The sequence below is a fragment of the Podarcis raffonei genome, chromosome 15 (genome assembly GCF_027172205.1).
Source record: "Podarcis raffonei isolate rPodRaf1 chromosome 15, rPodRaf1.pri, whole genome shotgun sequence".
Taxonomy (NCBI): domain Eukaryota; kingdom Metazoa; phylum Chordata; class Lepidosauria; order Squamata; family Lacertidae; genus Podarcis; species Podarcis raffonei.
The window spans coordinates 11,506,294-11,529,132 of NC_070616.1; the positions used below are offsets into that span (position 1 = coordinate 11,506,294).

Sequence of the window (22,839 nt, forward strand, 5' to 3'; positions counted from 1 at the left end):
GAGATTGGGTGACCTCTGAAATCATCCTCTTCCAAAGTAGCAATTTAAACGGAGGAAATTTGACAAACAATTGTTTTTATCCCTTTCTGGTGGAACCCCCCACTTCTGCGTCTCCTCCTCGTCTTCCTCTCACCTTTCCCCAGAATTTAGACTGTAAGCTCCTGGGGGCAGAGACCTCTCCCCTTGTACTCTTTAAAGCACTGTCCCGCTGCAGGGAAGCCTTAAGACTAGGATAATCAGAGGGTGTTTTAAAGAAACAAGCAGCCAGCGCAAAGATGGAGGTGGAGATGAAAGGAGGAGAATAACTATCAGCTGCTCACCCTGAGGAATAAAATATATGGCTTTGTGATGCCTTGAGAAGCGGCCCCGTCCATTAGCGCTCGTTCGTGGGACCAGCCTCCAGGCTTAGTGCCTCATTGTTTAGGCACAAAATTATCTTCAGGCTTAGTGCACAAAATTATCTTCGCTCCTGAAGGTCACGCGGGGTGAGCTGTCTTAGCGGCCACCCGCCCGGGCCTCACACTCTGCAATCAGAAGCTGGAGTTGGGCCTGTACAAAATCCAGCCATAAATGTGCAGGATGTTAGTATTTAAAGAGTTATCAGCTCTGTGGTGCCCAAAACAAAACTCACAGGCAAGTGAGATGGCTCAGTTGGTGAGGATTAGATTTTCAATCTCAATGTCATGGGTTCGAGTCCTGCATTGCAGGGGGTTGGAGTAGATGACCCTCGGGGTCCCTTCCAGCTGTACAATTCTGTGATTCTATTATGTGATCCAGCAGGCTCTTCTTGCATTGATATATAACAAGCATCCCTCTCAGGCCCAGACTTCTCATCTATCCGTCCCCTAAACTAAAAACCCCTCTCCAAATGTTGGTAACTTCATAGACTCTCTTTCCAAATGTTCCACATTTCTTAAAAAAGGCATCCCAGCCTTAGGAATCCCCGCCACAATCTAAATGAGTAGCCCAACCCAATTTGCTGCCAAAAAGCTTCAGCGAGGAAGGGGATTGCAACCCCCCCCCCAAAAAAAAGCAATTAAAAGCAACTCATAAAAACCACACTTTTTCTAAAGAAAAAAGATAGCTAATCAAACAAACTGATTTTGCGATCGTTGCTTCTAGAAGATACGCTGGTATCTATTATTATTGCACAGTGAGCTTTTTCAAAAAAACAAAACACAAAAAGGTGGGGGAATAGATTTGCAAATACAGTTGAGTTTGCTGATGCTTCGAGGGCACACAACAGACAGGAGTGGATTCAGCAGCTGGCAGGCATCCATTTACGCCAAGCCTGGGCAGCCAATAAAAAGCTGCATTTTTTTTTCAAAAATTTGACCAGAAACTGTAAAGAAGCACTGTACGTTAAAAGCAATAAAGAGCCAATTGTGCACGATTCATTTCACGCCCTGGGGATCAACAGTTTTCATTGTACGGAGTGTCCACTGCTATTTTAAAGGGGGCGGAGAGGGGTGGAGGGGCGAGAGAGAAAGAAGAGAGGTTTTAAAAAGAAAGCCTCTCCACTGCAAGAATTCAGGATTGAAACTTAAATCAGGGACAAGTTTGTGATTCAGTACGTTGGAAGTGTGGTTGTGTGTGTGTGTTAGTTAGTTAGTTATTACAAAAAGGATCATTTTACAGGAAACAAATTACCCAACAATCTTCCAAGATGGAGCCTAGATGCTAACAGCGCTTCAAAGTATATTAAATTCCTGTTGGGGATGAATATATCTGTCCATTTCGGTTCCATTTTTCCAGTCTTAAGTTCAGTTCCTCCACATTTCCACAGTCCATTTGCAAACTTCTTCATAATAATAATAATAATAATAATAATAATAATAATTATTATTATTATTATTATTATTATTATTATTATTATTATTAATTATTTATTTATACCATGCCCATCTGGCTGGGTTTTCCCAGCCACTCTGGGCGGCTTCCAACAAAACACTAAAATACAATAACCTATTAAACATTAAAAGCTTCCCTAAACAGGCCTGCCTTTAGATGTATTCTAAAAGTTTGGTAGTTATTTTTCTCTTTGACATCTGGTGGGAGGGCGTTCCACAGGGTGGGTGCCACTACCGAGAAGGCCCTCTGCCTGGTTCCCTGTAACTTGGCTTCTTGCAGCGAGGAAACTGCCAGAAGGCCCTTGGAGCTGGACCTCAGTGACCGGGCAGAACGATGGAGGTGGAGACGCTCCTTCGGGTATACTAGGCTGAGGCCGTTTAGGGCTTTAAAGGTCAGCACCAACACTTTGAATTGTGCTCGGAAACATACTGGAGCCAGTGTAGGTCTTTAAGACCGGTGTTATATGGTCTTGAATCTTCATTCAAAAGTCCTTCATGAAAATTAATCAGCATTTTCAGGACAAGTTTCTCCACATTTTTGTAAAGCGAATTTCCCTACTATATTGCATTTCTGCACACATTGTTATCACTATCCTAGTGTGGTTTATTCTGTACCCAGTACTTGGCTGAAGAAGTGCACTTCAAAAATCAGAGGTGTGCACATCTTTCCTTGGGATGGCTGCATGCATTGTTTCAAAAGGTGGAGATTAAAGGATAACTGAATCCAATTTCCTCCTCATCCCTCATTCCTGCTCACATTACTACATTAAAAAATTCAGGCACATTTATTTTTGCAGCCTGTTCTTAAGGTTGAAAATCTTGGGTGTAAATCCCACTGGGTTTAACTATGACTGAGCTGTGGAAGAGAGGAAGAATTGCATTTTAGTAAACTAAGCACAGATTAAAATTGCATTGACTAACTGGAGAAATGGCTCCCCAAAATTCCTACTTAACCACCACTGGGTGACTGGCTATTCCCAGGCTAAATAGAGGTGGCCTGGCAGGTTACCACAATGGATCAAAAAGGCTGAGAAGAGGGTGATAGACCAAAGAGAGAGAAAGAGAGAGGAAAGGGTGATTATGCTTTATAAAGTTCCCCCACTCACTGACCCAACACCTCGTTAGAAATCCGCCGTGTGTTAAAAATAAACCAATTTATTGTATAAATATCAACGATGGTAACAATGTTCAAATGCCTCCTGTGAAATTTTGTACACTACTTTTTGGAATTCTTAGTAACTTTTCAGTGCCAAGTGAGAATATCAAATGACCTTGAGGAGAACATCCCGATATTTATAGACGACACAATTACTTTAAAGGTTATGCTACAAAGGTTGTTGGTTTTTTTTGTACTGTATATGGGTATTATTTCTCCCCCCCATTTTTTCTCCCCCCCCCCTTTTCATGTCACACACACACACAAAATGTTACAACTCTCCAATATCTGAAATTACAGTGGTACCTCAAAAGTCGAACAGAATCCGTTCCGGAAGTCTGTTCAACTTCCAAAACATTTGGAAACCAAGGTGCGGCTTCCAATTGGCTGCAGGAAGCTCCTGCAACCAATCGGAAGCCACAGAAGTCACATCAGACATTCGGGTTCCGAAGAATGTTTGCAAACCGGAACACTCACTTCTGGGTTTGTGGTGTTCGGGAGCCAAAATGTCCAACTCGCATGGTGTTCAGGATCCAAGTTATGACTGTATTATTATTTTTATTCATCCTAGGGACTGTGAATGCAGCTTCCAAGTTTTGTTCCTTCTCTGTGTGCATGTTTAATTTCTATTGCACTGTTTTCCCTTTATGTTTGTTTTTTAAAAAAAATTCACTCTGTTATAAAATCACATGTTTTCAGTTAAAGAAGTATAAAAAAATGAGAGGACACAACGCAGACACATTATAAAGGTCCCTTCCTCATCGACCACCTAATGCAGTGATGGCCAAACTTGACCCTCCAGCTGTTTTGGGACTACAACTCCCATCATCCCTGGCTAACAGGACAAGTGGCCACGGATGATGGGAACTGTAGTCTCAAAACAGCTGGAGGGCCAAGTTTGGCCATCGCTGACCTAATGCCTCTTGTTGGAAAACCAACATGGCTGCCATGAATCCCCCGTTCAAATTTCTGCTGTGGCCAGACGCTGTTCCTTACCTTCTTTTGTGGTGGTGGAGGCAGTGGTGGAGGTGGTGGCGGCGGCTGCTGTCCCGCCAGGGCGTCCCACGGGGCTGGAGTGCTTCCCAGCCCTCCCGGGAATTTTAAGTCCACTTGGTTTCAGCATGCTGGCCCAGGTCCGTGGCTCAAGCCAAGGGATTCGGTCGAACTGCCGGCTGAGGACTTGGTGTCACGATGTCAGGCATCTAGGCAACGGACCCCTTCATCTATCTTTGGAGACCTGGAGGGGAGAAGAAAGGCACCCAAAGAGAAAAAATCAGGGGAAGGAGAAAGAAAATACCAGCTACAGGAAAAATTGTAAGTGGAATAAAAGTGTGTGTCAAATAGCTCCAGCTCCCACCTTCCCTGACCACTGGCCATGTTGTGGTTGGCACTGATGGGCATCGAAATCAACTAGAAGCAGCGCTTTTTTTTCTAAAAAAAAATATGTTTGGGGTACTCTCATTTTGACTCAAGAAAATCACCATTGACAGAAACACTGTGACAGGAAATGAGGCCGCCATCGGGAGTAGCAACGGAACAGACAATTCACCGTACTAGAGAAGAAACTAAAAATTTAAAAAATAATTAGTTTCTTCTCCTGTTAGATTCACAAAATGTTTAGGGGTATGCGTACCTCTGCGCCCCCCAGAAAAAAAGCACTTAGAAGGCATCAGGTTAGGGAATGCATGAAGCAAGTCAGCTTCTCAAACCATGGTTTGAAAGTGGCTTGTTCCAAACAACCTACAGTTCTCCACACTTGGTTGGGTGTCAAAACCACCCAACAAGCTGTGGTTATTCAAAAAAGGAAGCCAGAGCTTCCAAATGACTCCAAGCAGTCGCCCCAGAGGAGGAGCACAAGCGTAAGGCTTTACAGTGGCGCATTGACATCACGATAAACCAAGATTTCCTACGACGTCCAACTGAGGTTTGTGCAAACAAGTGTTTACAGGTTTCATAGTCTGGTGGACAATGGTTTGCCTAAACCAGAAGTTAATTTAGCAGTGCATTGAAAGGAGCGAATGAAGCAGAGGGCTTGTTCCCATAGCAATGAACAAGAGTTCGGCATTACATCCAAAACAACGCAGCATTACAGATGCTGAACAACAATTGCTTTTGGGGGTGGCGCTGTGGTCTAAACCACAGAGCCTAGTGCTTGCCAATCAGAAGGTCGGCGGTTCGAATCCCCACAACGGGGTGAGCTCCTGTTGCTCGGTCCCTGCTCCTGCCAACCTAGCAGTTCGAAAACACGTCAAAGTGCAAGTAGATATATAGGTACCACTCCGGCGGGAAGGTAAACGGCGTTTCCGTGTGCTGCTCTGGTTTCGCCAGAAGCGGCTTAGTCATGCTGGCCACGTGACCCGGAAAAACTGTCTGCAGACAAATGCCGGCTCCCTCTGCCAGTAAAGCGAGATGAGCACCGCAACCCCAGAGTCGACCGCAACTGGACTTAACGGTCAGGGGTCCTTTACCTTTACCTTTCAGTTGGCTAAATAGGAGATGATCAATGGGATTCTATAGTTAGGAGATTTGGGGAAAATCCATAGAAGGCAATGCCTTAAGAACAGTAGAAGATGGAGACAATCTCCATAAAATTGGAACGAGGAGCGTGCTTTGGGGAGTTTCTAGCTAGACACTGAGGCACAGCCTTGGAGTCTGTACTTATTTGTTCTACTTATTTGTCGCTCTCTCTTTTTGCCAACGCAACCCAAAGCAACTTGCAACAATAAATAAAAACACACATGTTAAAACCATCATAGGCAAATCTAAAAAGCACCCACATTTTTAAAAGGTGGGATTAAAACATCCTTCCCCCCCCCCACACACACTCAAGGAGGCCACAGATGATTAAAAAGTCTGGCGAAAAAGAAATGTTTGGGCCTGGCGCCTAAAGCTTTCTAATGATGGTACCAGGTGAGCCACTATTGAAAAGGCCTGTTCTTGTGTCCTCTAAACTGATGACAATAGCAAGGTCGGGGGTTGGTTCATGTGGGAAGAGGCAGTCTCGAGCTGCATAAGATTTATGGGTCAAAACCAGCGCTTTGAATTGGGCCCAGAAGCTCACTGGCCACCAGGACACAAACATGTACTCTTTAGGAAGCCGACGCAGAGCTTCTGAGACCCTACCACCCAATTTAGGAGTAGGACTGACTCCTATGCTGTTCCACTTCTACTTTAGCACGCAAAGGAGATTTCCCAGAAAACACCATGCATCTCTGTGGCTCTCTCATCCAAAGGCAGTCGAATCCTGTGTCCTGCTATGCTCGGGACTTCTCAGAGCAACATGCATTAAGGACAAACTGTGTCGGGATTCTCTCAATCTGGCCTGGCAAACAGCTCCCCACCCCCCTACGTCAGCCGCTACTAAGTGAAACGCTGCCAAAAGTCTCCCCCACCAGCTCAGCTTACGCCAAAATCCCCGACTCATGCCTTAATTACTTCCTGTCTCTCAGCTACTGCCATTCCTGCTTTTATGGTCCTTTAAAAATATTGACTTTGTTAACCCCAGGTTCGTGCACCAGAACAAGGCAAAAGAAGGATAGGGATCCTGTGTGGTCCTCCAGTTCCCATCAGGCCCAGTCGGCAAGGCCAATGGTCAGGGATGATGGGAGTTGTAGCCCAACAATATCTGGGAGGACCACGAGTTCCCCATCTCTGGGCTGGACTGTTGCGGAGACGTTTCCCCAAGAACCGTACAAAAGGCAAGACTTTAATTTGGTCAGGTCAAACTTCCCCCGCTTATGGCCAAAAGGGTTTTGCAAAGCACAACTTATATGACACTTGATATCCAACAAGTCACATCTGCAAATGCTGGGTTTCTGCAGCTACATTTTACTCAGAGTAGACATACTGAAATTAATGGTTCCATGAAGCTACTGGCAGGGGTAGCTAATCCCTTTGAGCAGTGGTTCTCAAACTTCTTTCTAAAGGCCACACTTTCAGAATAGAAACTTGCTCATGCCACAACAAATTTTTTTACTGATAATACATACATTGGAAAAAGAAAAAAACAACTCCTAGTGGTGATTTATATCACAGAACACAACTACTTTATAATATGATCATGGGACATCCAGTGCAGCTACATAAAAACATGCATCATTCCCAAAATATAATTATAAACAGGACTCTTAAGTATGTACTGTATACAAATTCAATTAGAGTGAGCTTGCTTTTGCTGGGTAATCTCATTTATATTAGGTCTAATTTGAGACAAACAAACTGTCATCTCCTCATCAACACAAAGAAGCCTTTCTCTTTTCTGGTCTTTCATATTTGTCAGAGTTGAAAATCGCTGTTCACAACAGTATGTTGTGAACAACTGTAGAAGAACAGCCAATTCTCATCCTCTCATTTTGAAAAGCTATCTATCAATATTCTGCAAATTAAAAAATATATACTGTATTTACTCGGATCTAATGCTCAACTTTTTTGGCCAAATTATGTTACGAAAATTCAGGTGTGCATTAGATTCAATGGCACATTTACATTTGCCAGCAAATACTTTTTTTGGTTTCAAGGGTCGATGGTGCATTAGACTCAAGTAAATATGGTATATACAATACAATACAATACTGAAATGTTCATATGTTGATTTGATTGTCCTTGAATCTTCCCACCACACTCTCCTGCCAACTCTTTGAGAACCACTATCTTAGAAGACAGAATTGGGATTCAAGATGACCTTAACAGAATGGAGAACTGGGCCAAAACTAACAACATGAACTTCAGTGGGGACAAATGTAATGTTCTGCACTTAGGCAGGAAGAACCAGATGCACAAATATAGGATGGAGGCCCCCTGGCTTACTAGTAGTACATGGGGAAAGGATCTAGGGGTCTTATGCAGCAGAAAAGGCCTTCTTGCTAGTGGTGCCCACCCTGTGGAACACCCTCCCATCCGATGTCAAGGAGATAAGTGACTGTACAACCTTTCAGAGACATCTGTTTCGGGAAGTTTTTAATGTTTGACGTTTTAATATGTGCTGGAACTTGCCCAGAGTGGGCGGGGTATAAATAATGAAATTGTTGTCGTGGTGGTGGCTGTTATCTGAAGGCAGCCCTGCATAGGGAAGCTTTTAATGTTTAACGTTTTGTTATGTTTTTATATATGCTTTATGTCTAATAATAATAATTGCTACTATAGGCTGCAACAACAGAAGTATAGCGTCCTGGTCAAGGGAAGTAATAGTCCCACTCTGTTCTGCCTTGTTCAGACCATACCTGGAGGACTGTGCAGAGTTTGGGGCACCAGAATTTAAGGATATTGATTAGCTGGAACGTGTGCAGAGGAAGGTGACCAAGATGATCAAGGGTCTGGCAACTAAGCCTTATGAGGAACGGTTGAGAAGAGAAGACTGAGAGGTGATATGACAGCCATCTTCAAATATCTGAAGGGCTGTCACATGGAAGATAGACGAAGCATACTTTCTGCTGCTCCAGAGGGGAAGACCCAAGCCAGGCAGTTCAAATAATAAGAAATGAGATTGTGGTTAAACATTAGGAAGAACTTTCTGATGGTAAGAGCTGTTCATCAGTGGAACAGTCTCTCTTGGAAGGTTGTGGACTGTCCTTCATAGGAGGTTTTTAAGCAGAGGTTGGATGGTTATCTGTCATGGATTATTTAGCTGTGATTCCTGCATTTCAGAGGGTCGGATTAGATGAGCCTTGGGACCCTATTCCAGCTCTACAATTCTGCGATTCTAAGTTACGTCATGTCCACTATTCCAATGTGTCTACTCTGAGAAGGAATAGCACTGGGTATAATGCATTGGAAACTCTGTGTGTGCACACAGTAAGCCAAAAACCAGAATCAAGGATTAAAAACAACCACCAAGCAATTAAAGGATAAAAATTCCCAACCAGTAAATAAAACCGAGGATCAAGTCAGAGCATCAAATCGACAATTTAAAACCTCTCTCGAAAAACTTTTGGCACATGCACACCATACAGTCAATGCATACAGCTTCCCCCAGAGGATCCTGGGAACTGTAGTTCACCCGCTCAAAGAGCTACAATTCACAATACGCTTAAACTAGAGTTCCCATGATTAAGTGAAAGTCACATGCTTTTAATGTACAGTGTGGATGGGACCTGTTTCGCATGGACTCCTTGCAGAAGCCAGGCCAAAGCGACAGGCCCTATAAATCCAGGGTTGTTCCTCTTCAAACTGGCCCTTTATTCAGAAGGACTGGAAGGACATACCATATCAATCTTGCCTAGTGGTTACAGAGCTGGTTACTAGGCCCTGGGAGACCAGAGTTCAAATCCCCACTCAGCCACGAAGCACAACCACCATCTCTCAGCCTAACCTACCTCACATGGTTGTTGTGAGGATAAAATGGGGAAGAAGAGGACCATGAGCACCTTGGGAGGAAAATGCAGGATACATAAGTACCATATTTACTCAAGTCTAATGCACCATCGAATCTAATGCGCACCTCAATTTTCAGAACCTAGAAACCAAAAAAAGTATCTGCTGGTGAATGTAAATGTGCCATCGAATCTAATGCACACCTTAATTTTTGCAACGTGATTTGGCCAAGAAAGGTGAACGTCAGATTTGAGTAAATATTGTATAATAAAGATAAAAAATGGTAGCCATTTATTCTCCATGAATATATCAGGCCCCCTCCTAAAGTCGCCCAAGCCAGGAGCCATTCCCTCATGTCTCAAAGCCAGAAACACCATTGAGTTAACTCTGGGTCACGGCACAGACGCAAGACAAAATGAGCGGAACTCAAAGTGACCCCCCCCTCCACTTACCTCCCCAACAGAGCTGCTTCTAAGACTGAAACAAAGACAGAGACGTAGGGGGGGGGGGGAATTGGCTTAACTCTTCAACTCTTACAACAGGATGCCGGCAAGAGGGTGCCAGGTTCTGAGGCAGCAAATTGTCCCTGAACAGACGCCAGAACTTCGGGACAACTTGCCAGGAGATGTCTGAACTCCTCTGGAAAAAGCAGGAGATTTTGGAATGCGAAAGGGACACGGTCAGTTCTCCTTCAGAGCTCCTGCCCGTTATTCGGGAAAGCCGGAGAGGCTCGGTCTGCTTACCTCGTGTGCGGAGGTTCCTGTGCATTTGTGCATTAAGTCAATGGCTCCAGAATCCCGAAAGAAATGTACTCTCTCGGGCAGTTGCTCCTCCTCTGCCCCTTCGGCTCTGTGCACTTTGGCAGGGAACCAGCTGTGTGATTCACTGCAGATTAGTTTGGGATGTGTCTGCAAGAGGAATGGATTCTCCACTCCCACCCCTTTCTCTTCTCTTCTCTCTCTCTCTCTCTCTCTCTCTCTCTCTCTCTCTCTCTTTCCCCCACCCTCCCTCTCTCTTTCTTAAACAGGAAGTGGGATAGCATGAGACAATGTCAAAGTAGCTGCAGAAGGGCTTTGGGCAATAAAAGGCACTTTTGCACAGACTTGCTCAGGGAGGAATTCTAGCTTTCTAAAAACCCTTTGGAGGGGAAAAATTGCTCTCAACAGTGCCGCAAACACACTCACTGACTGCGGGGAGGAGAGAGACCGATGTGGAAAAGAGTAATCTACTAAGTCCCAATGCCATTTTGCAAAATGGGCAACGCTACTGATACAAGGCTATCTGCTGGTTTTAAAGAGGTTCAGAAATCCAGAGTCTGCATCCACAATAGTGATTTATATATATATAAAAAACAAGACTTTAAAAATAACAGCACATGAGTTAATTTCCTTCAGCTGAATTCCCCATGTTGAATGAGAGACTGTAGGCCACTTGGGGCAGAGACTGCTTCCTCCAGCACACGCTATATATCTTTAAGCATATTTTCCCCACCCCCTTCAAAGATTTCTGGGCACTGTAACTTACCCCTCACAGAGCTATAATTCCTAGCAGCCTTTAACAAACTACAGCACCCAGAATTCTTCTTCCTAGCATGTACTGTATACAGTCTGCAGAAGGCAAAACAACAACAACAAATAACCTTACCCTCAATGTTATAACACTTTTTCCAGGAAACAAGTTTGAAAATCAGATTCCTCAAATTGTTTGTTAGCCAGGGCTGTAGTCACATGAAGCGGGTCCTATGTGGTAACCCTGCTCCCCTCCAAGATATTCCAGGACGGCTCCTTGAAAGCTTAGCTTTCATTTAATTTTTTTTAAGTCTCTACCTTGCTTTACTTGCGGAAATGTGGAAGGAAAAGGGTGCTTACTAAGGCACCAACATTTGCGACATTAAAATAGTATTGTACCACTTTAAATGGTCATGGCTTCTTGCAAAGAATCCTGGGAAGCATGGTTTGATAAGGTTGTTGAAAGTTGATGGGAGGCTCCTGTTCTCCAAACACAACTAGTTTAATAGTCAATCCCTCTTCCCAGGGAACTCTGGGAATTGAAGCTCTCTGAGGGGAATGGGGGCCTCCTAACAGCCATGGCTTCCTGCAGAGAATCCTGGGAACTGTAGTTTGAACAAACCACAGTTCCCAAGATTCTCTGCAGGAAGCCGTGGCTGTTTAAAGGGGCACGATGCTGCTTTAAATGTGTAGTGCATACAGGCTCAAAACAGCACCACCAAGTTCTCCAGAGGATTACTCTGCACTTTTTCTTCTGCGGCTTTGTGTGCAGAAAAGCACTGCTGGAAGGAAGATCAGGACAAGAAAAGGCCCATGAATGCTTGGGGAAGATAAGATAAAGGGAGTGCCATGATAGCTGCCTCCAAACATCTGACGGACTGTCATGCAGGAGCAGACTTGCTCTCTGTGGCCTCTCCCAGCAGCTGGAAATTGCGGGGAAGAAGATCTTGGTGAAACGTTAGGAGGAACTTCCTAATGACACAAGCTAGTTGCGCAGTAGAACAGGCTGCCTCAGGGTTTAATGTGCAATGGGAACTGTGCCAGGATAATGAAGACAAGTGGAGTTTATGAGCGCTAACTGCAGCTTTCAGGGTTTGGGAACACAGGGCACCCAAGTTAGCTCATTGGTCCACCTAGCTTAGGACTGTCTGCACTGACTGGCAGCTGCTGTCTAGGCTTTCGGGCAGGGGACATTCCCAGCCCTACCTAGGGATGCTGGGGATTGAGACTGGGACCTCCTGCATCTCCTGCTGGATGCAAAGGAATCCCCAAGGGAAGAAGGCTCAGAGCCTGGAAGCAGTGGCGTGTGGCCACTGGACTAAAGGGACTATGCTAACTCCCTAAATGTTTCCCTGATGTCTCCTTCCCAAAGCCCAGGAAGCTTCTGCCCAGCTTCGGGAGGGAGGCGCGAAGCTCACGTGTGTGACGTCGCAACATTACACACATGACATCAACCCCCCCGCCCCTTGTAAGCTAGCACCTCTGGCCCCAACTGTTCCCCTGTGGAATATTGCACCGCACGCCACTGCTGGGGGGAGTGGAACGACAATGAGGGGACAGAGGGAGAAAACTGGGAAGAGGGTGTGTGGGAAGCTGAGGAGGTAACAGGAGCTGGCAGAGAGATTCCAGAGTCAGAGGTAGACGCTGAAGCAGGAGGTTTGGAGGAGAGAGGCCAAGAGGTAGAGATGAGTCAGGCTGGTGAAGAGTCACAAGTGTCTCTGCCTCCTGCCGCGACAAGCTCCCCTTCCCACTGTCTCCCAGAACCAGAAGAGGCATGAAAAGGGCGGAGTAGTGGCAGGCTGTATGTAGGCACAGTTTCTGATTGCTTGGGGGAAATCCCTGGAGAGGAGGGGACCTAGATGGCTGTGGGGAGGTGGGGACTTTCAGTCTCGGCAACTGATTCATGGGGCAAGACCTAGCAGGGATGAGCTGCAGTGTTCATTATGCCTGACATTCCACCAGGTCTGTGCAGGACGTGCTCTTGCTAATAAAGAGTTAACCTCAACTTTGAACAGTGTGATTTACTGCCAGCTCACTTCTTGACATCCTGCATGCAAAGCAGAGGATCTGCCACTGAGCTAAGGTCCTTACCCAGGCAAGGAAAATTTCTAAAGCTACTGCAAAGCACTGCAGCAACGGAACAAGGCAGAATTGAAAATGGAGTGAGGAACCTATAGCCCTCTGGATGGCGTCAGTCTCCAACTCCCATCAGCCCCAGCCAGGATGGCCAATATGCAGGGATGATGGGATCTGTGATCCTAAAACAGATGGAAGGTGGCAATTTCCCCATCCCCTGCTTAAAAACAAACAAGCAGAAAATTCCTCTGTTTGGGAAATGGGGAATCTGACTTCAGTCTCTGCATGAATAAGCAACATTTTTCAATCCTCTGCACCCTGGGCAGGACAGCATTTTCCACTGATGAAACTGTTGAGCCCTTTGCTTTCAAAGGAGACCTCATTACGCCAAGTAGAAGACGGTAACATCTTCTGAAAGGAAGAGGCGCTTGCAGATTCAAAATTTTGTTTGACGTGTTCAAAGGAGATAAGAAACTTTGATGCCCTTTGGTGTTATGCAACTGTCATAGTTCTGAATTTGAAGCAAATGGAATAAGCTTTGCATCTGCATGACAAGCCAGGATGACACGGTGCCTAGAAAGAATGAGGATCAGTGCAGGTAGCCAATGGGGCAACTGCAAGATGTTGTTGTCAATTAACTCAACCTCAACCCAGGTTCTCTCTCTCTCTCTCTTTCTTTAAATATGTATTAAGTTAGCAAAAGCAGAACTAGGAACACGGTATTTGTGTTCTATACAGCTGCAATTGCATAATAGTTGTTATTACCTAGCTTAGATATTAGATCTTACGTGCTAATAGCAAACTTATTCTCTGAGCAGCTAAAAAGGTCCCTTCCATGTACAAGAAGGAGGAGATCAGCACACCCAGCTAAACTCAAAGCCTGCAGAAGTGCAGGGAAATCTTTAGGGGGAGAAAATCCCCCAAAGAGCCCATGAAGACTGAGTATGCTGACTGGTCACAGCATGACGGTTAGCTGGGGTGGGTGGCTGGGACAGTGGGACAAAAAACTAGGAGGAATGGAATGAAGTATCCTGAGATAGGGCATGGAATGGCTGGCTGGCTGGCATCCTGGACATTCTGCTACTGGTGACATTTGTCTTTATAAATCAGTCAGCTAAGGAAGAAGCACAGCACACCTGACAAAACGGGCGCTACTCCAAGAAAGTCGATACCACAATAAATCTTATCTTTTCTGGTTTTGCTGCAACGGGCCAACATGGAAATCCCTCAGGCTCTGTCTTTCAGGCCACAAGCCTGTGAGGTTCCAGGGACTGGAAGAGAGAAATGGGCAGACTTGAGGTTTATGGATCTAACTCAAGATCCATCAGCCAGACATAGAAACAAGGTAATGGCTTGGGGCACTGAAAGAAATGCAGAACGGTGAAGCACCACTTAAGACTACAGGTTCAAAGCTATACTGCTTAAATGGACATGGCTTTGCCTAAAAAATCCTGGGAACTGTATTTTGTTAAGAGTTGTTAGGAGGCCCCTATTCCCCTGTATGGAAGTGAGAGCTGGACCATAAAGAAGGCTGATCGCCAAAGAATTGATGCTTTTGAATTATGGTGCTGGAGGAGACTCTTGAGAGTCCCATGGACTGCAAGAAGATCAAACCCATCCATTCTGAAGGAAATCAGCCCTGAGTGCTCACTGGAAGGACAGATCCTGAAGCTGAGGCTCCAATACTTGGGCCACCTCATGAGAAGAAGAGAAGACTCCCTGGAAAGATGGAGGGCACAAGGAGAAGGGGACGACAGAGGACGAGATGGTTGGACAGTGTTCTCGAAGCTACCAGCATGAGTTTGACCAAACTGTGGGAGGCAGTGGAAGACAGGAGTGCCTGGCGTGCTCTGGTCCATGGGGTCATGAAGAGTCGGACACGACTAAACGACTAAACAACAACAACAACAAGGAGTTCCCCTCAGAGAGCTACAGTTCCCAGAGTTCCCTGGAAAGAAGGACTGGTTATGAAACCATTCAGAGGGAGAGACGGTGTGTCTCCTAAGCATTCTCAGCACCCTTAACAAACTACAGGTCCCAAAATTCTTTGGGGAAAGATATGCCTGTTTAAAGTGGTTTCATAGTGCTTTAAATGGCTACTGTGGATGTGGCCTTAATCACTGCAACCCACAAAATGATGTGCATAAACAAATACAAATCCACATCCGAGTAACTATAGCCTAGAATATTTGCTAGAAGCTGAAAAGCCAATCCTTTAATCGTCCTATTTTTACAGGTGAGGAACGCAAAAGAAAAGATATAAGCAATTGCAGTATGGCCAGAAATGGCAGGTAATTCTTTGTAGCTGCCTTTTGGTTTGCTGTTCTTAAAATTTGGGGTATGGGTTCTTGGAGAAAACAATGGAAGGAAATGAATACAGTGTGAGATTGGCCACTGCCCAACTTTATAACTTCTAAGAAGTAAAAAGAAAACTCATCATGGGTCACATTCACACCATACATTTAAAGCACAGGCAGTGGCGTAGCGTGGGTTGTCAGCACCCGGGCGGGGCAAGGCAAGTAATTTGCGCCCCCTAACCCGTGGATTTGCGTCCCCTAACCCGTGGATTTGCGCCCCCTAACCCGTGGATTTGCCCTAACCCCAGATGTTGCGCCCGGTGCGGCCGGCCCCCCCCCTGCACCCCCCACGCTACGCCACTGAGCACAGGACTTTCTCCCCCTCCCCCCCCCTAGAATTCTGGGCATAGTAGTTTACTTTCAACAGAACTAGAATTCCCAGCACTCTTGACAAACTACAGTTCCCATTATTCTTTAAGGGAAGCCATCTGCTCAACATTTCATTGGGGGGGGGGATACGTCCCTTTTGCGTTATTGCAAAACAAGCACTTTTATAGTTAATAATATTTCTCATCTTTTGAGGCATGTTAATTTGGTATTGCCACTCTGAGGCAAATGTATTTTATAGTAGGCAACAATTTATTTATTTATTTTTGAAAATGTACGGTTTGGATGCAAGTTGTGAACCAGAATGTCAAACTTTGCAAGGTCATTTCCACCTCTGTGACGTTTGCAAAGTCAAATCTCTGTCTGGGAGGGAGCTGCTGACTTTCAGGGCATCACATTCACAGCTGAAACTTTCCCAGCATTAATTGGAGAGCACAGACTCCCCTCTTTTTTTTTTCCAAAGGAAAAGGACAAGGGGATGTCAAAAGAAGCAGGCCATGCGGATAAAGGGACTGCGTCAGCAACCCAATTCTCTGAATTAATTGGACTTACAGAGATATCGAAGGTCCAACTTTGCGGTTCCAAGATTGGCTTAAGAATAAAGGACGTTCACAGGCAGAAAGCGAACAGCACTACGGGTAAGTAGACAATGCTAGCCCTGCTCAAAGTAGGCACACTGAATTTAATAGACTGGCAAACTTAGGTCCACTATTTCCAATGGTCTACTCTGAGTAGGGATGGGCAGATTTGCCAGTTTTGGTTCTCTCAGATTTCCAGTTTGAAATTCAGTTTGTCACATTTCTGCAACAATTTGCACATTTTTATTTTTTAGAAAAATTCTCATGAAAGTCCTTCAACATTTTAGTGCACATTTATCCACATAAACACATTTCTGCACGCAGCTTTGACTAATGTACAATTTTTTGCAAAGCGGTTTTCCCTAACGTAATGCATTTCCCTGTGTTATTTTCACTAACATATTCAGATTTATGCACACGCTCCCCTAATGTTTGCATTTTTGCAAGCATTGGTTGGAAAACATCGCTGCAAGGTTCCATGACTCAGATGTACACCGTTTCTTGAACAAGCACCTATGCTACACATTTTGCCACACAGGACAAACACAAACAAACTGTTAACACATCTGCTGTCCATGCAAGTTGGCTATGTGTGCTTCACAAGTGAAGACTGAAGTTAAGGTTGCCATATGTCAAAAAGTGAAAATCCAGATTCTAGACTTCTGGATTTTCCCAGTGATTTCCACCCGGACACTGCTTCCAACTGCCGTATTCCGGCTACGTCCAGCAATTCCTGACGTATGGCAACCCTGCTTAAGTGCATCTCTAGTAAATAAGGCTGATCAAAGTAGCAAACAACCAAATCCACAACAAAAAATCAGCAAATGATTGGGGTGGGGGAACCCCTTGAAATATTTCAAACACACATAGCAGCAGCGGCACAAAATTTACTGTATTTTTCCGTGTATAAGACTATATTTCCCCCCAAAAAAATTTAAGTTTAAAATTGGGGATCGTCTTATACACGGAATGTTGCAATTAATTATTTCTTAATTTGGGGCACACAAAAAATAGGGTTCGTCTTATACATGGGGGCGTCTTATACACGGGAAAATACAGTACTTTTCTGCAGCTTCAGCTGCTGAGTGGAGAAAGGACCCTTCCCCATCCCAAAGCTGTCTCCTGAGTCACTAGCCACTAAATTGGTTCTCAATTTCACAATCTCCCAGGACAGCCTTCCCTATTCTGGTGCCCTTCAGAGGTTTCGGACTACAAGAGAGCCAGTGTGGTGTAGTGGTTAGAGTGTCGGTCCAGGGTTCAAATCCCCACTCGGCCACAAAGCTCACTGGGTGACCTTGGGCCAGGCCACTGCCTCTCAGAACCTACCTCACAGGGTTGTTGTGAATGAGGAGAGCAAGAACCATGCAGGCCACCACCTTGAGCTCCTGAAAGAAAAAGCTGGGATATACAGTGGTACCTTGGGTTAAGTACTTAATTCGTTCTGGAGGTCTGTTCTTAACCTGAAACTGTTCTTAACCTGAAGCACCACTTTAGCTAATGGGACCTCCTGCTGCCGCCGTGCCGCCGGAGCACAATTTCTGTTCTTATCCTGAAGCAAAGTTCTTAACCTGAAGCACTATTTCTGGGTTAGCGGAGTCTGTAACCTGAAGCATATGTAACCTGAAGCGTATGGTACCTGTAACCCGAGGTACCACTGTAAATGAAATACATACAATAATAAATACAACTCCTGTCAGTCATTTTGGCTTTGGGACCAACAGGAGTTGTACTTTCAACACACTTGGAGAGCACCAGGTTGGGGGAGGCTGGTTGAGGGTTTCTTCCAGGTAGGAACTACCTGGATTCTTAGGGGAGGGGAAGCCATGACTGCTTGAAGTGGTATGATGCTGCTTTAAATGCATAGTGTAGATGTGGCTCTAGTTTCAGAAAAACAGGGAGAGCAAGATAAGTTGCAGGTAGCTGGCTGAACCTATGGACAGCTCCCTTGTGTCAGTAATGCAGCCCTAGTGACTCACGGCAGGTCTCAGTTTGGAAACAGAAACATTTCAGTCGCCCAGGTGACAGCACTGTGGCAATATAGATCCACAGCTGGCTTGCAGCAGCCCAGATACCACCAACTCTCCATTGCCCATGGGCTCCTGAATAGCAGGAGCTCTGTGAGTTTGCAGGTACATTTCACCCCTGGAGAGGAGGTAGCTACCAGCTCACACCCGGTCACCGCCAAGCGCAGCTTGTTTTCCTGCGATATCCTCTTGGAGAAAGTATGCAGTCTGGGCCCACAATGGGAAGATTCTTTCATTGTCAAAAGAAAGCAGCCAGATCGGAGGTCCCACCAAGACGAATCAATGCCAAAATGTCTCTCCTCCTCTGTCTCTTTGCCTTGACTGCTTTTAAAAGCCCTCAGAACCTATCACCCACACTGCTTCACCCGAAGAGACACACATTAGAGGCTGGTTTTCTCTTAGGCTCATACCTGCAAGAACACCTTTATCCACAGAGCAAGGAACAACTTCGTCTTCTTTGGAGATCACTCGCAGCCGAGTAAGATTATCTTCCATAAACACGGTTTTAACAATGAGTCCATAAGTGACTGTGGAGGCCAGTTCTGGATCCACACGTGCTTCCACAATGGGGACATTGGTTCCCGGGCAGGAGTTGATCACGGTGTGGATTTGCCAAGCGTGCCTTCCTCTTAGCACGTTTCTCCCTTATGGCCTGAGTTCGAGCATCTTCAAAGTCCACGACACCTTTGGTCAAGGCTGTTCTCCAATTGGCTCCCTCACAGGCAAGTGTTTCCCAATTGTTGGTGTTTATACTACATTTTTTCAGATTTGCCTTGAGACAGTCTTTAAACCTCTTTTGTTGACCACCAGCATTACGCTTTCCAAGTTCGGAATAGAGTAGTTGCTTTTGGAAGACGATAACCAGGCATCCGCACAACATGACCAGTCCAACGAAGTTGATGTTGAAGAATCATTGCCTCAACACCGGTGATCTTTGCTTCTTCCAGTACACTGGTATTAGTTCACCTGGCTTCCCAAGTGATGTGTAAACTTTTTCGGAGACACCATTGATGGACTCTTTCGAGGAGCTGGCGTTTATAAGTGGTGCATGTTTTACAAGCATACAATAAGGTTGGTAGTACAATAGCTTTGTAAACTTGCATTTTAGTTTCCCTGTGAATGTCCCGGTCCTCAAACACTCTGCACTACAATCGCGAGAAAGCCGCACTCGCAGAAGTCAGGCGATGCTGGATTTTGGCATCAATGTATTGGAGGCAGCCTTGTATGGTCTCCTACCCAACCTTCTCCTGCACAGAACAGCCACCTGACCTTCATATAACCTTGAGCATGCAACCTTCACAACAGGGCAAACATACCATTTAGGCTAGCCATTGCCATCCTAATGCAATCCAGATGTTGGGGGCTAGAAGTCCCAGCCAGTTGTAGATCCAAAACACCTGGAGGGTACCATGTTGGCACAGGCTATTTTGGACCATTTGAAAGCAACAAAAATATACAGTTGTACCTTGAAAGTCGAACAGAATCTGTTCCAGAAGTCTGTTTGACTTTCAAAACGTTCGGAAATCAAAGCACGGCTTCTGATTGGCTGCAGGAAGCTGCTGCAGCCAATCGGAAGCTGCGCAAGTCCCGTCAGGCATTTGGCTTCCAAAAGAACTTTCGAAAACCGGAATGCTTGGGAGCTGATTTGTTCAGGAGTCAAGGCGTTCAAGATCCAAGGTACGACTGAAATAATAATAATGCATAATAATGCATTAAAATAAATTAAATACACTTCCCATATCGTTATTGAACCAATATTTTACAACAACCAGTGTTGAAATTGAGGGAAATTAAGAATTGAGGGAAATTAAAAAATGTATTAAAAAATACCTGAAGAAGTGTGCATGCACACGAAAGCTCATACCCAGAACAAACTTAGTTGGTCTCTAAGGCGCTACTTGACCATTTTTTAATTTTTTATTTTGGGTGCGTCAGACCAACACAGCTACCTACCTGAATCTGTAATTGAGGGGTGTGACTGTGATAATCATGAAGGGACCCTTCACTTCTGAATTTGCCACTACACTATTGGGCTCCACCCACTGCTCCACCCTGCCAGTCCTAGTGGACACCAGCCACCTGTCCTCCAAAGTGGTTGGAGCAGAATGTACGTGTGGGAGAAGGCAGCCGTGAAATTTCTAGAGGGACTGAGCTAGTTTGCTTACATATCAGTGAATCCACAAAAACATTTTCACAGTGTAAGTTGACACACAGAGATATATGCCCGTCAGACCGATTGGACAGGAGGTATTCAATCTCCTCCCATGTCATTCTGAAAGTCACCTAAAGGCCAAGTCTCCCTTGTCTAGACAGATGACCCAGATTTCTGTGTGCCGAGAACCTAAAGAGGTATTGATTTTATGCTGGGGGTGTTCAGGACCTTGGGGGAGGGGAAAGAGAGAATGGGGTCGTTGTGGATCGGGGTTGTTGTGGATTGATGAATCCTTTCTCCTTGCATGTGCAAAGATTGACAACTCATGTTCTAACACCTCAGTTATTGACAGGACATTTTTAGGCGTCATGTGCATCTCACACCCCAGCTAGACTTAAGGTGTGCAATTTTACATATTCAGAGCCCTGTGGACATGACTAACTTAGGTCCCTTAATTCAAATAGGTATACTCTGAGCAGATACAACCCCTTTGGGAGCAGGGGGCGGGAACTGTGCATGTGCTGAATTTGGCAACTGTCAAAAAATTCTTCCCAATATCATAATTTACAATGCAGACATTTTCAGGACCACCAAGGACCAACAGTCCCAGTTTCAGGCAATAAGCCTGGGCTTTGGTAGGGTGTGTGTGTGTGGAAGCCGTCTGTTTAAAGCACTATGACGCCACTTTAGACACTCATGACTGCTCCCCAAAGAATCCTGGGAACTGTACAGTGGTACCTCAGGTTACATACGCTTCAGGTTACAGACTCTGCTAACCCAGAAATAGTGCTTCAGGTTAAGAACTTTGCTTCAGGATGAGAACAGAAATTGTGCTCCAGCGGCGCGGCGGCAGCAGGAGGCCCCATTATCTAAAGTGGTGCTTCAGGTTAAGAACGGACCTCTGGAACGAATTAAGTACAGTGGTACCTCAGGTTAAGTGCTTATTTCGTTCCGGAGGTCCGTACTTAACCTGAAACTGTTCTGAACCTTAAGCACTACTTTAGCAAATTGGACCTCCCGCTGCTGCCGCCGCACCACCAGAGCACGATTTCTGTTCTCATCCTGAAGCAAAGTTCTTAACCCGAGGTACTATTTCTGGGTTATTGGATTCTGTAACCTGAAGCGTATGTAACCTGAAGCATATGTAACCCGAGGTACCACTGTAGTCAGTTAAGGACACCAAGAGTTGTTAGGCTCTACCCTGAGTAATACATTCGATTTGCAATGCATTCAGGATCCAAGGTATGACTGTATATAGATATAGCTATAAAATCATAACAGAAAATACACAATATACCTGCTAGCCTGTTTAGTACAGTAACTCTGGCTGTGTAGACAAGACAACTTTTAAAGCACATTCAAAGCACATTTTTCTCCTCAAAGAATTCTGGGCACTGTAGTTTATGCCTCACAGACTTACAATTCCCTGCAGATCCCAGAATTCTCTCTCTCTCTGTGTGTGTGTTTTGAATGTGTTTTAAAGGTATAGAATATAGACAAACCTATTTGTCTGTGAAGAAGACCCGTTTCTTCTTCCCTTTCCACACAACATTCCTTGTGCTTTGTTTCTTCTGCGCCCTTCAGGGAACGTGGCTGCCTTTGTGAGTCTGGATGGGCCACCAACATCATCCAACATAAACCACTAAACGACGGAAAGCCACCGCCATCACCCCCCCCACACACACTTTCCCATCTGGCCTTGCTTAGAGTCAGCCTTTCCATCAAGCACAGCCAAGAAAGCATTGCAGAAGCCAACATCAAAACAGAGAGAAAGAGGCAGCCACAAATCAAGCGAAGCCAGAAATCAAGCAATTAACCCACAGTCAACAACCCAAAGCCATACTCTGATATATTGATATATATATAGTGGTCTATTTCACAGAGGACAGTCCTCTGTAAAGTACCTCTACCACCCAGGGTTAGAAACTCAGATACATAAGCTAGGTGCCAAATGGCTCCTTAAACCAGGATTAGTCGCCAAGACAGAATGCCTAGTTGACATCTTGGGGCCAGACAGCTCAAAAGCCTTGTTTTTTTCAGTATGACTTTTTGGTCCCTGAAATTTATTCTGATTGTGCAGATAGAATTCTACAGGATGCGTTGCTAGTGTGTGAAAACAGTTAAGATCCAAGCATCTCTAGGCATGCACCTCCAGATGAAGATGTGAGGTGCTATCCTGGCACCCAGGCATCTTCACTTGCTTGCAGGTGGGCAATAGCCAGGTGCAAAATGCGCTTGACAAATTTTGAACGCTGCCACCATCACTCCACACAGCAACCACTCTGGACCTGACATTCATAATCCGAGGCCCTTCTCTGTGTGTCGTCTCTGAGGGCAGTCTGGAGAGTGGCAACACAAGAGGCCTTTTTAGTGGTGGCTCCCCACCTGCAGAATGCTCTCCCCAGCGAAGCTCAACTGGCACCGTCTTTATTTTTAGGAACCAGGAAAACATTGCCCTCTTTTACACAGGCTTTCGACTACTCGTGGCCTCTTTTAGTGGGA

The 22,839-nt window shown here is 45.2% G+C and overlaps 1 protein-coding gene across 4 annotated transcripts in view; it reads right to left on the reverse strand.

Annotated features, from left to right (window-relative positions):
- The window catches only part of CLIP2 (CAP-Gly domain containing linker protein 2), a 70,804-nt gene that overhangs the window by 44,606 nt on the left and 3,359 nt on the right, over positions 1–22,839 (reverse strand). For 3 of the 4 annotated variants that reach the window (XM_053366983.1, XM_053366981.1, XM_053366984.1), the window contains exon 2: positions 4,003–4,243. In XM_053366983.1, the coding sequence (XP_053222958.1) occupies positions 4,003–4,129 (127 nt within the window). In that variant the 5' untranslated portion in view covers positions 4,130–4,243. Of the gene's footprint in view, positions 1–4,002; positions 4,244–10,058; positions 10,243–22,839 lie in introns of those variants that run through there. The other variant, XM_053366982.1, reaches the window with a different exon arrangement.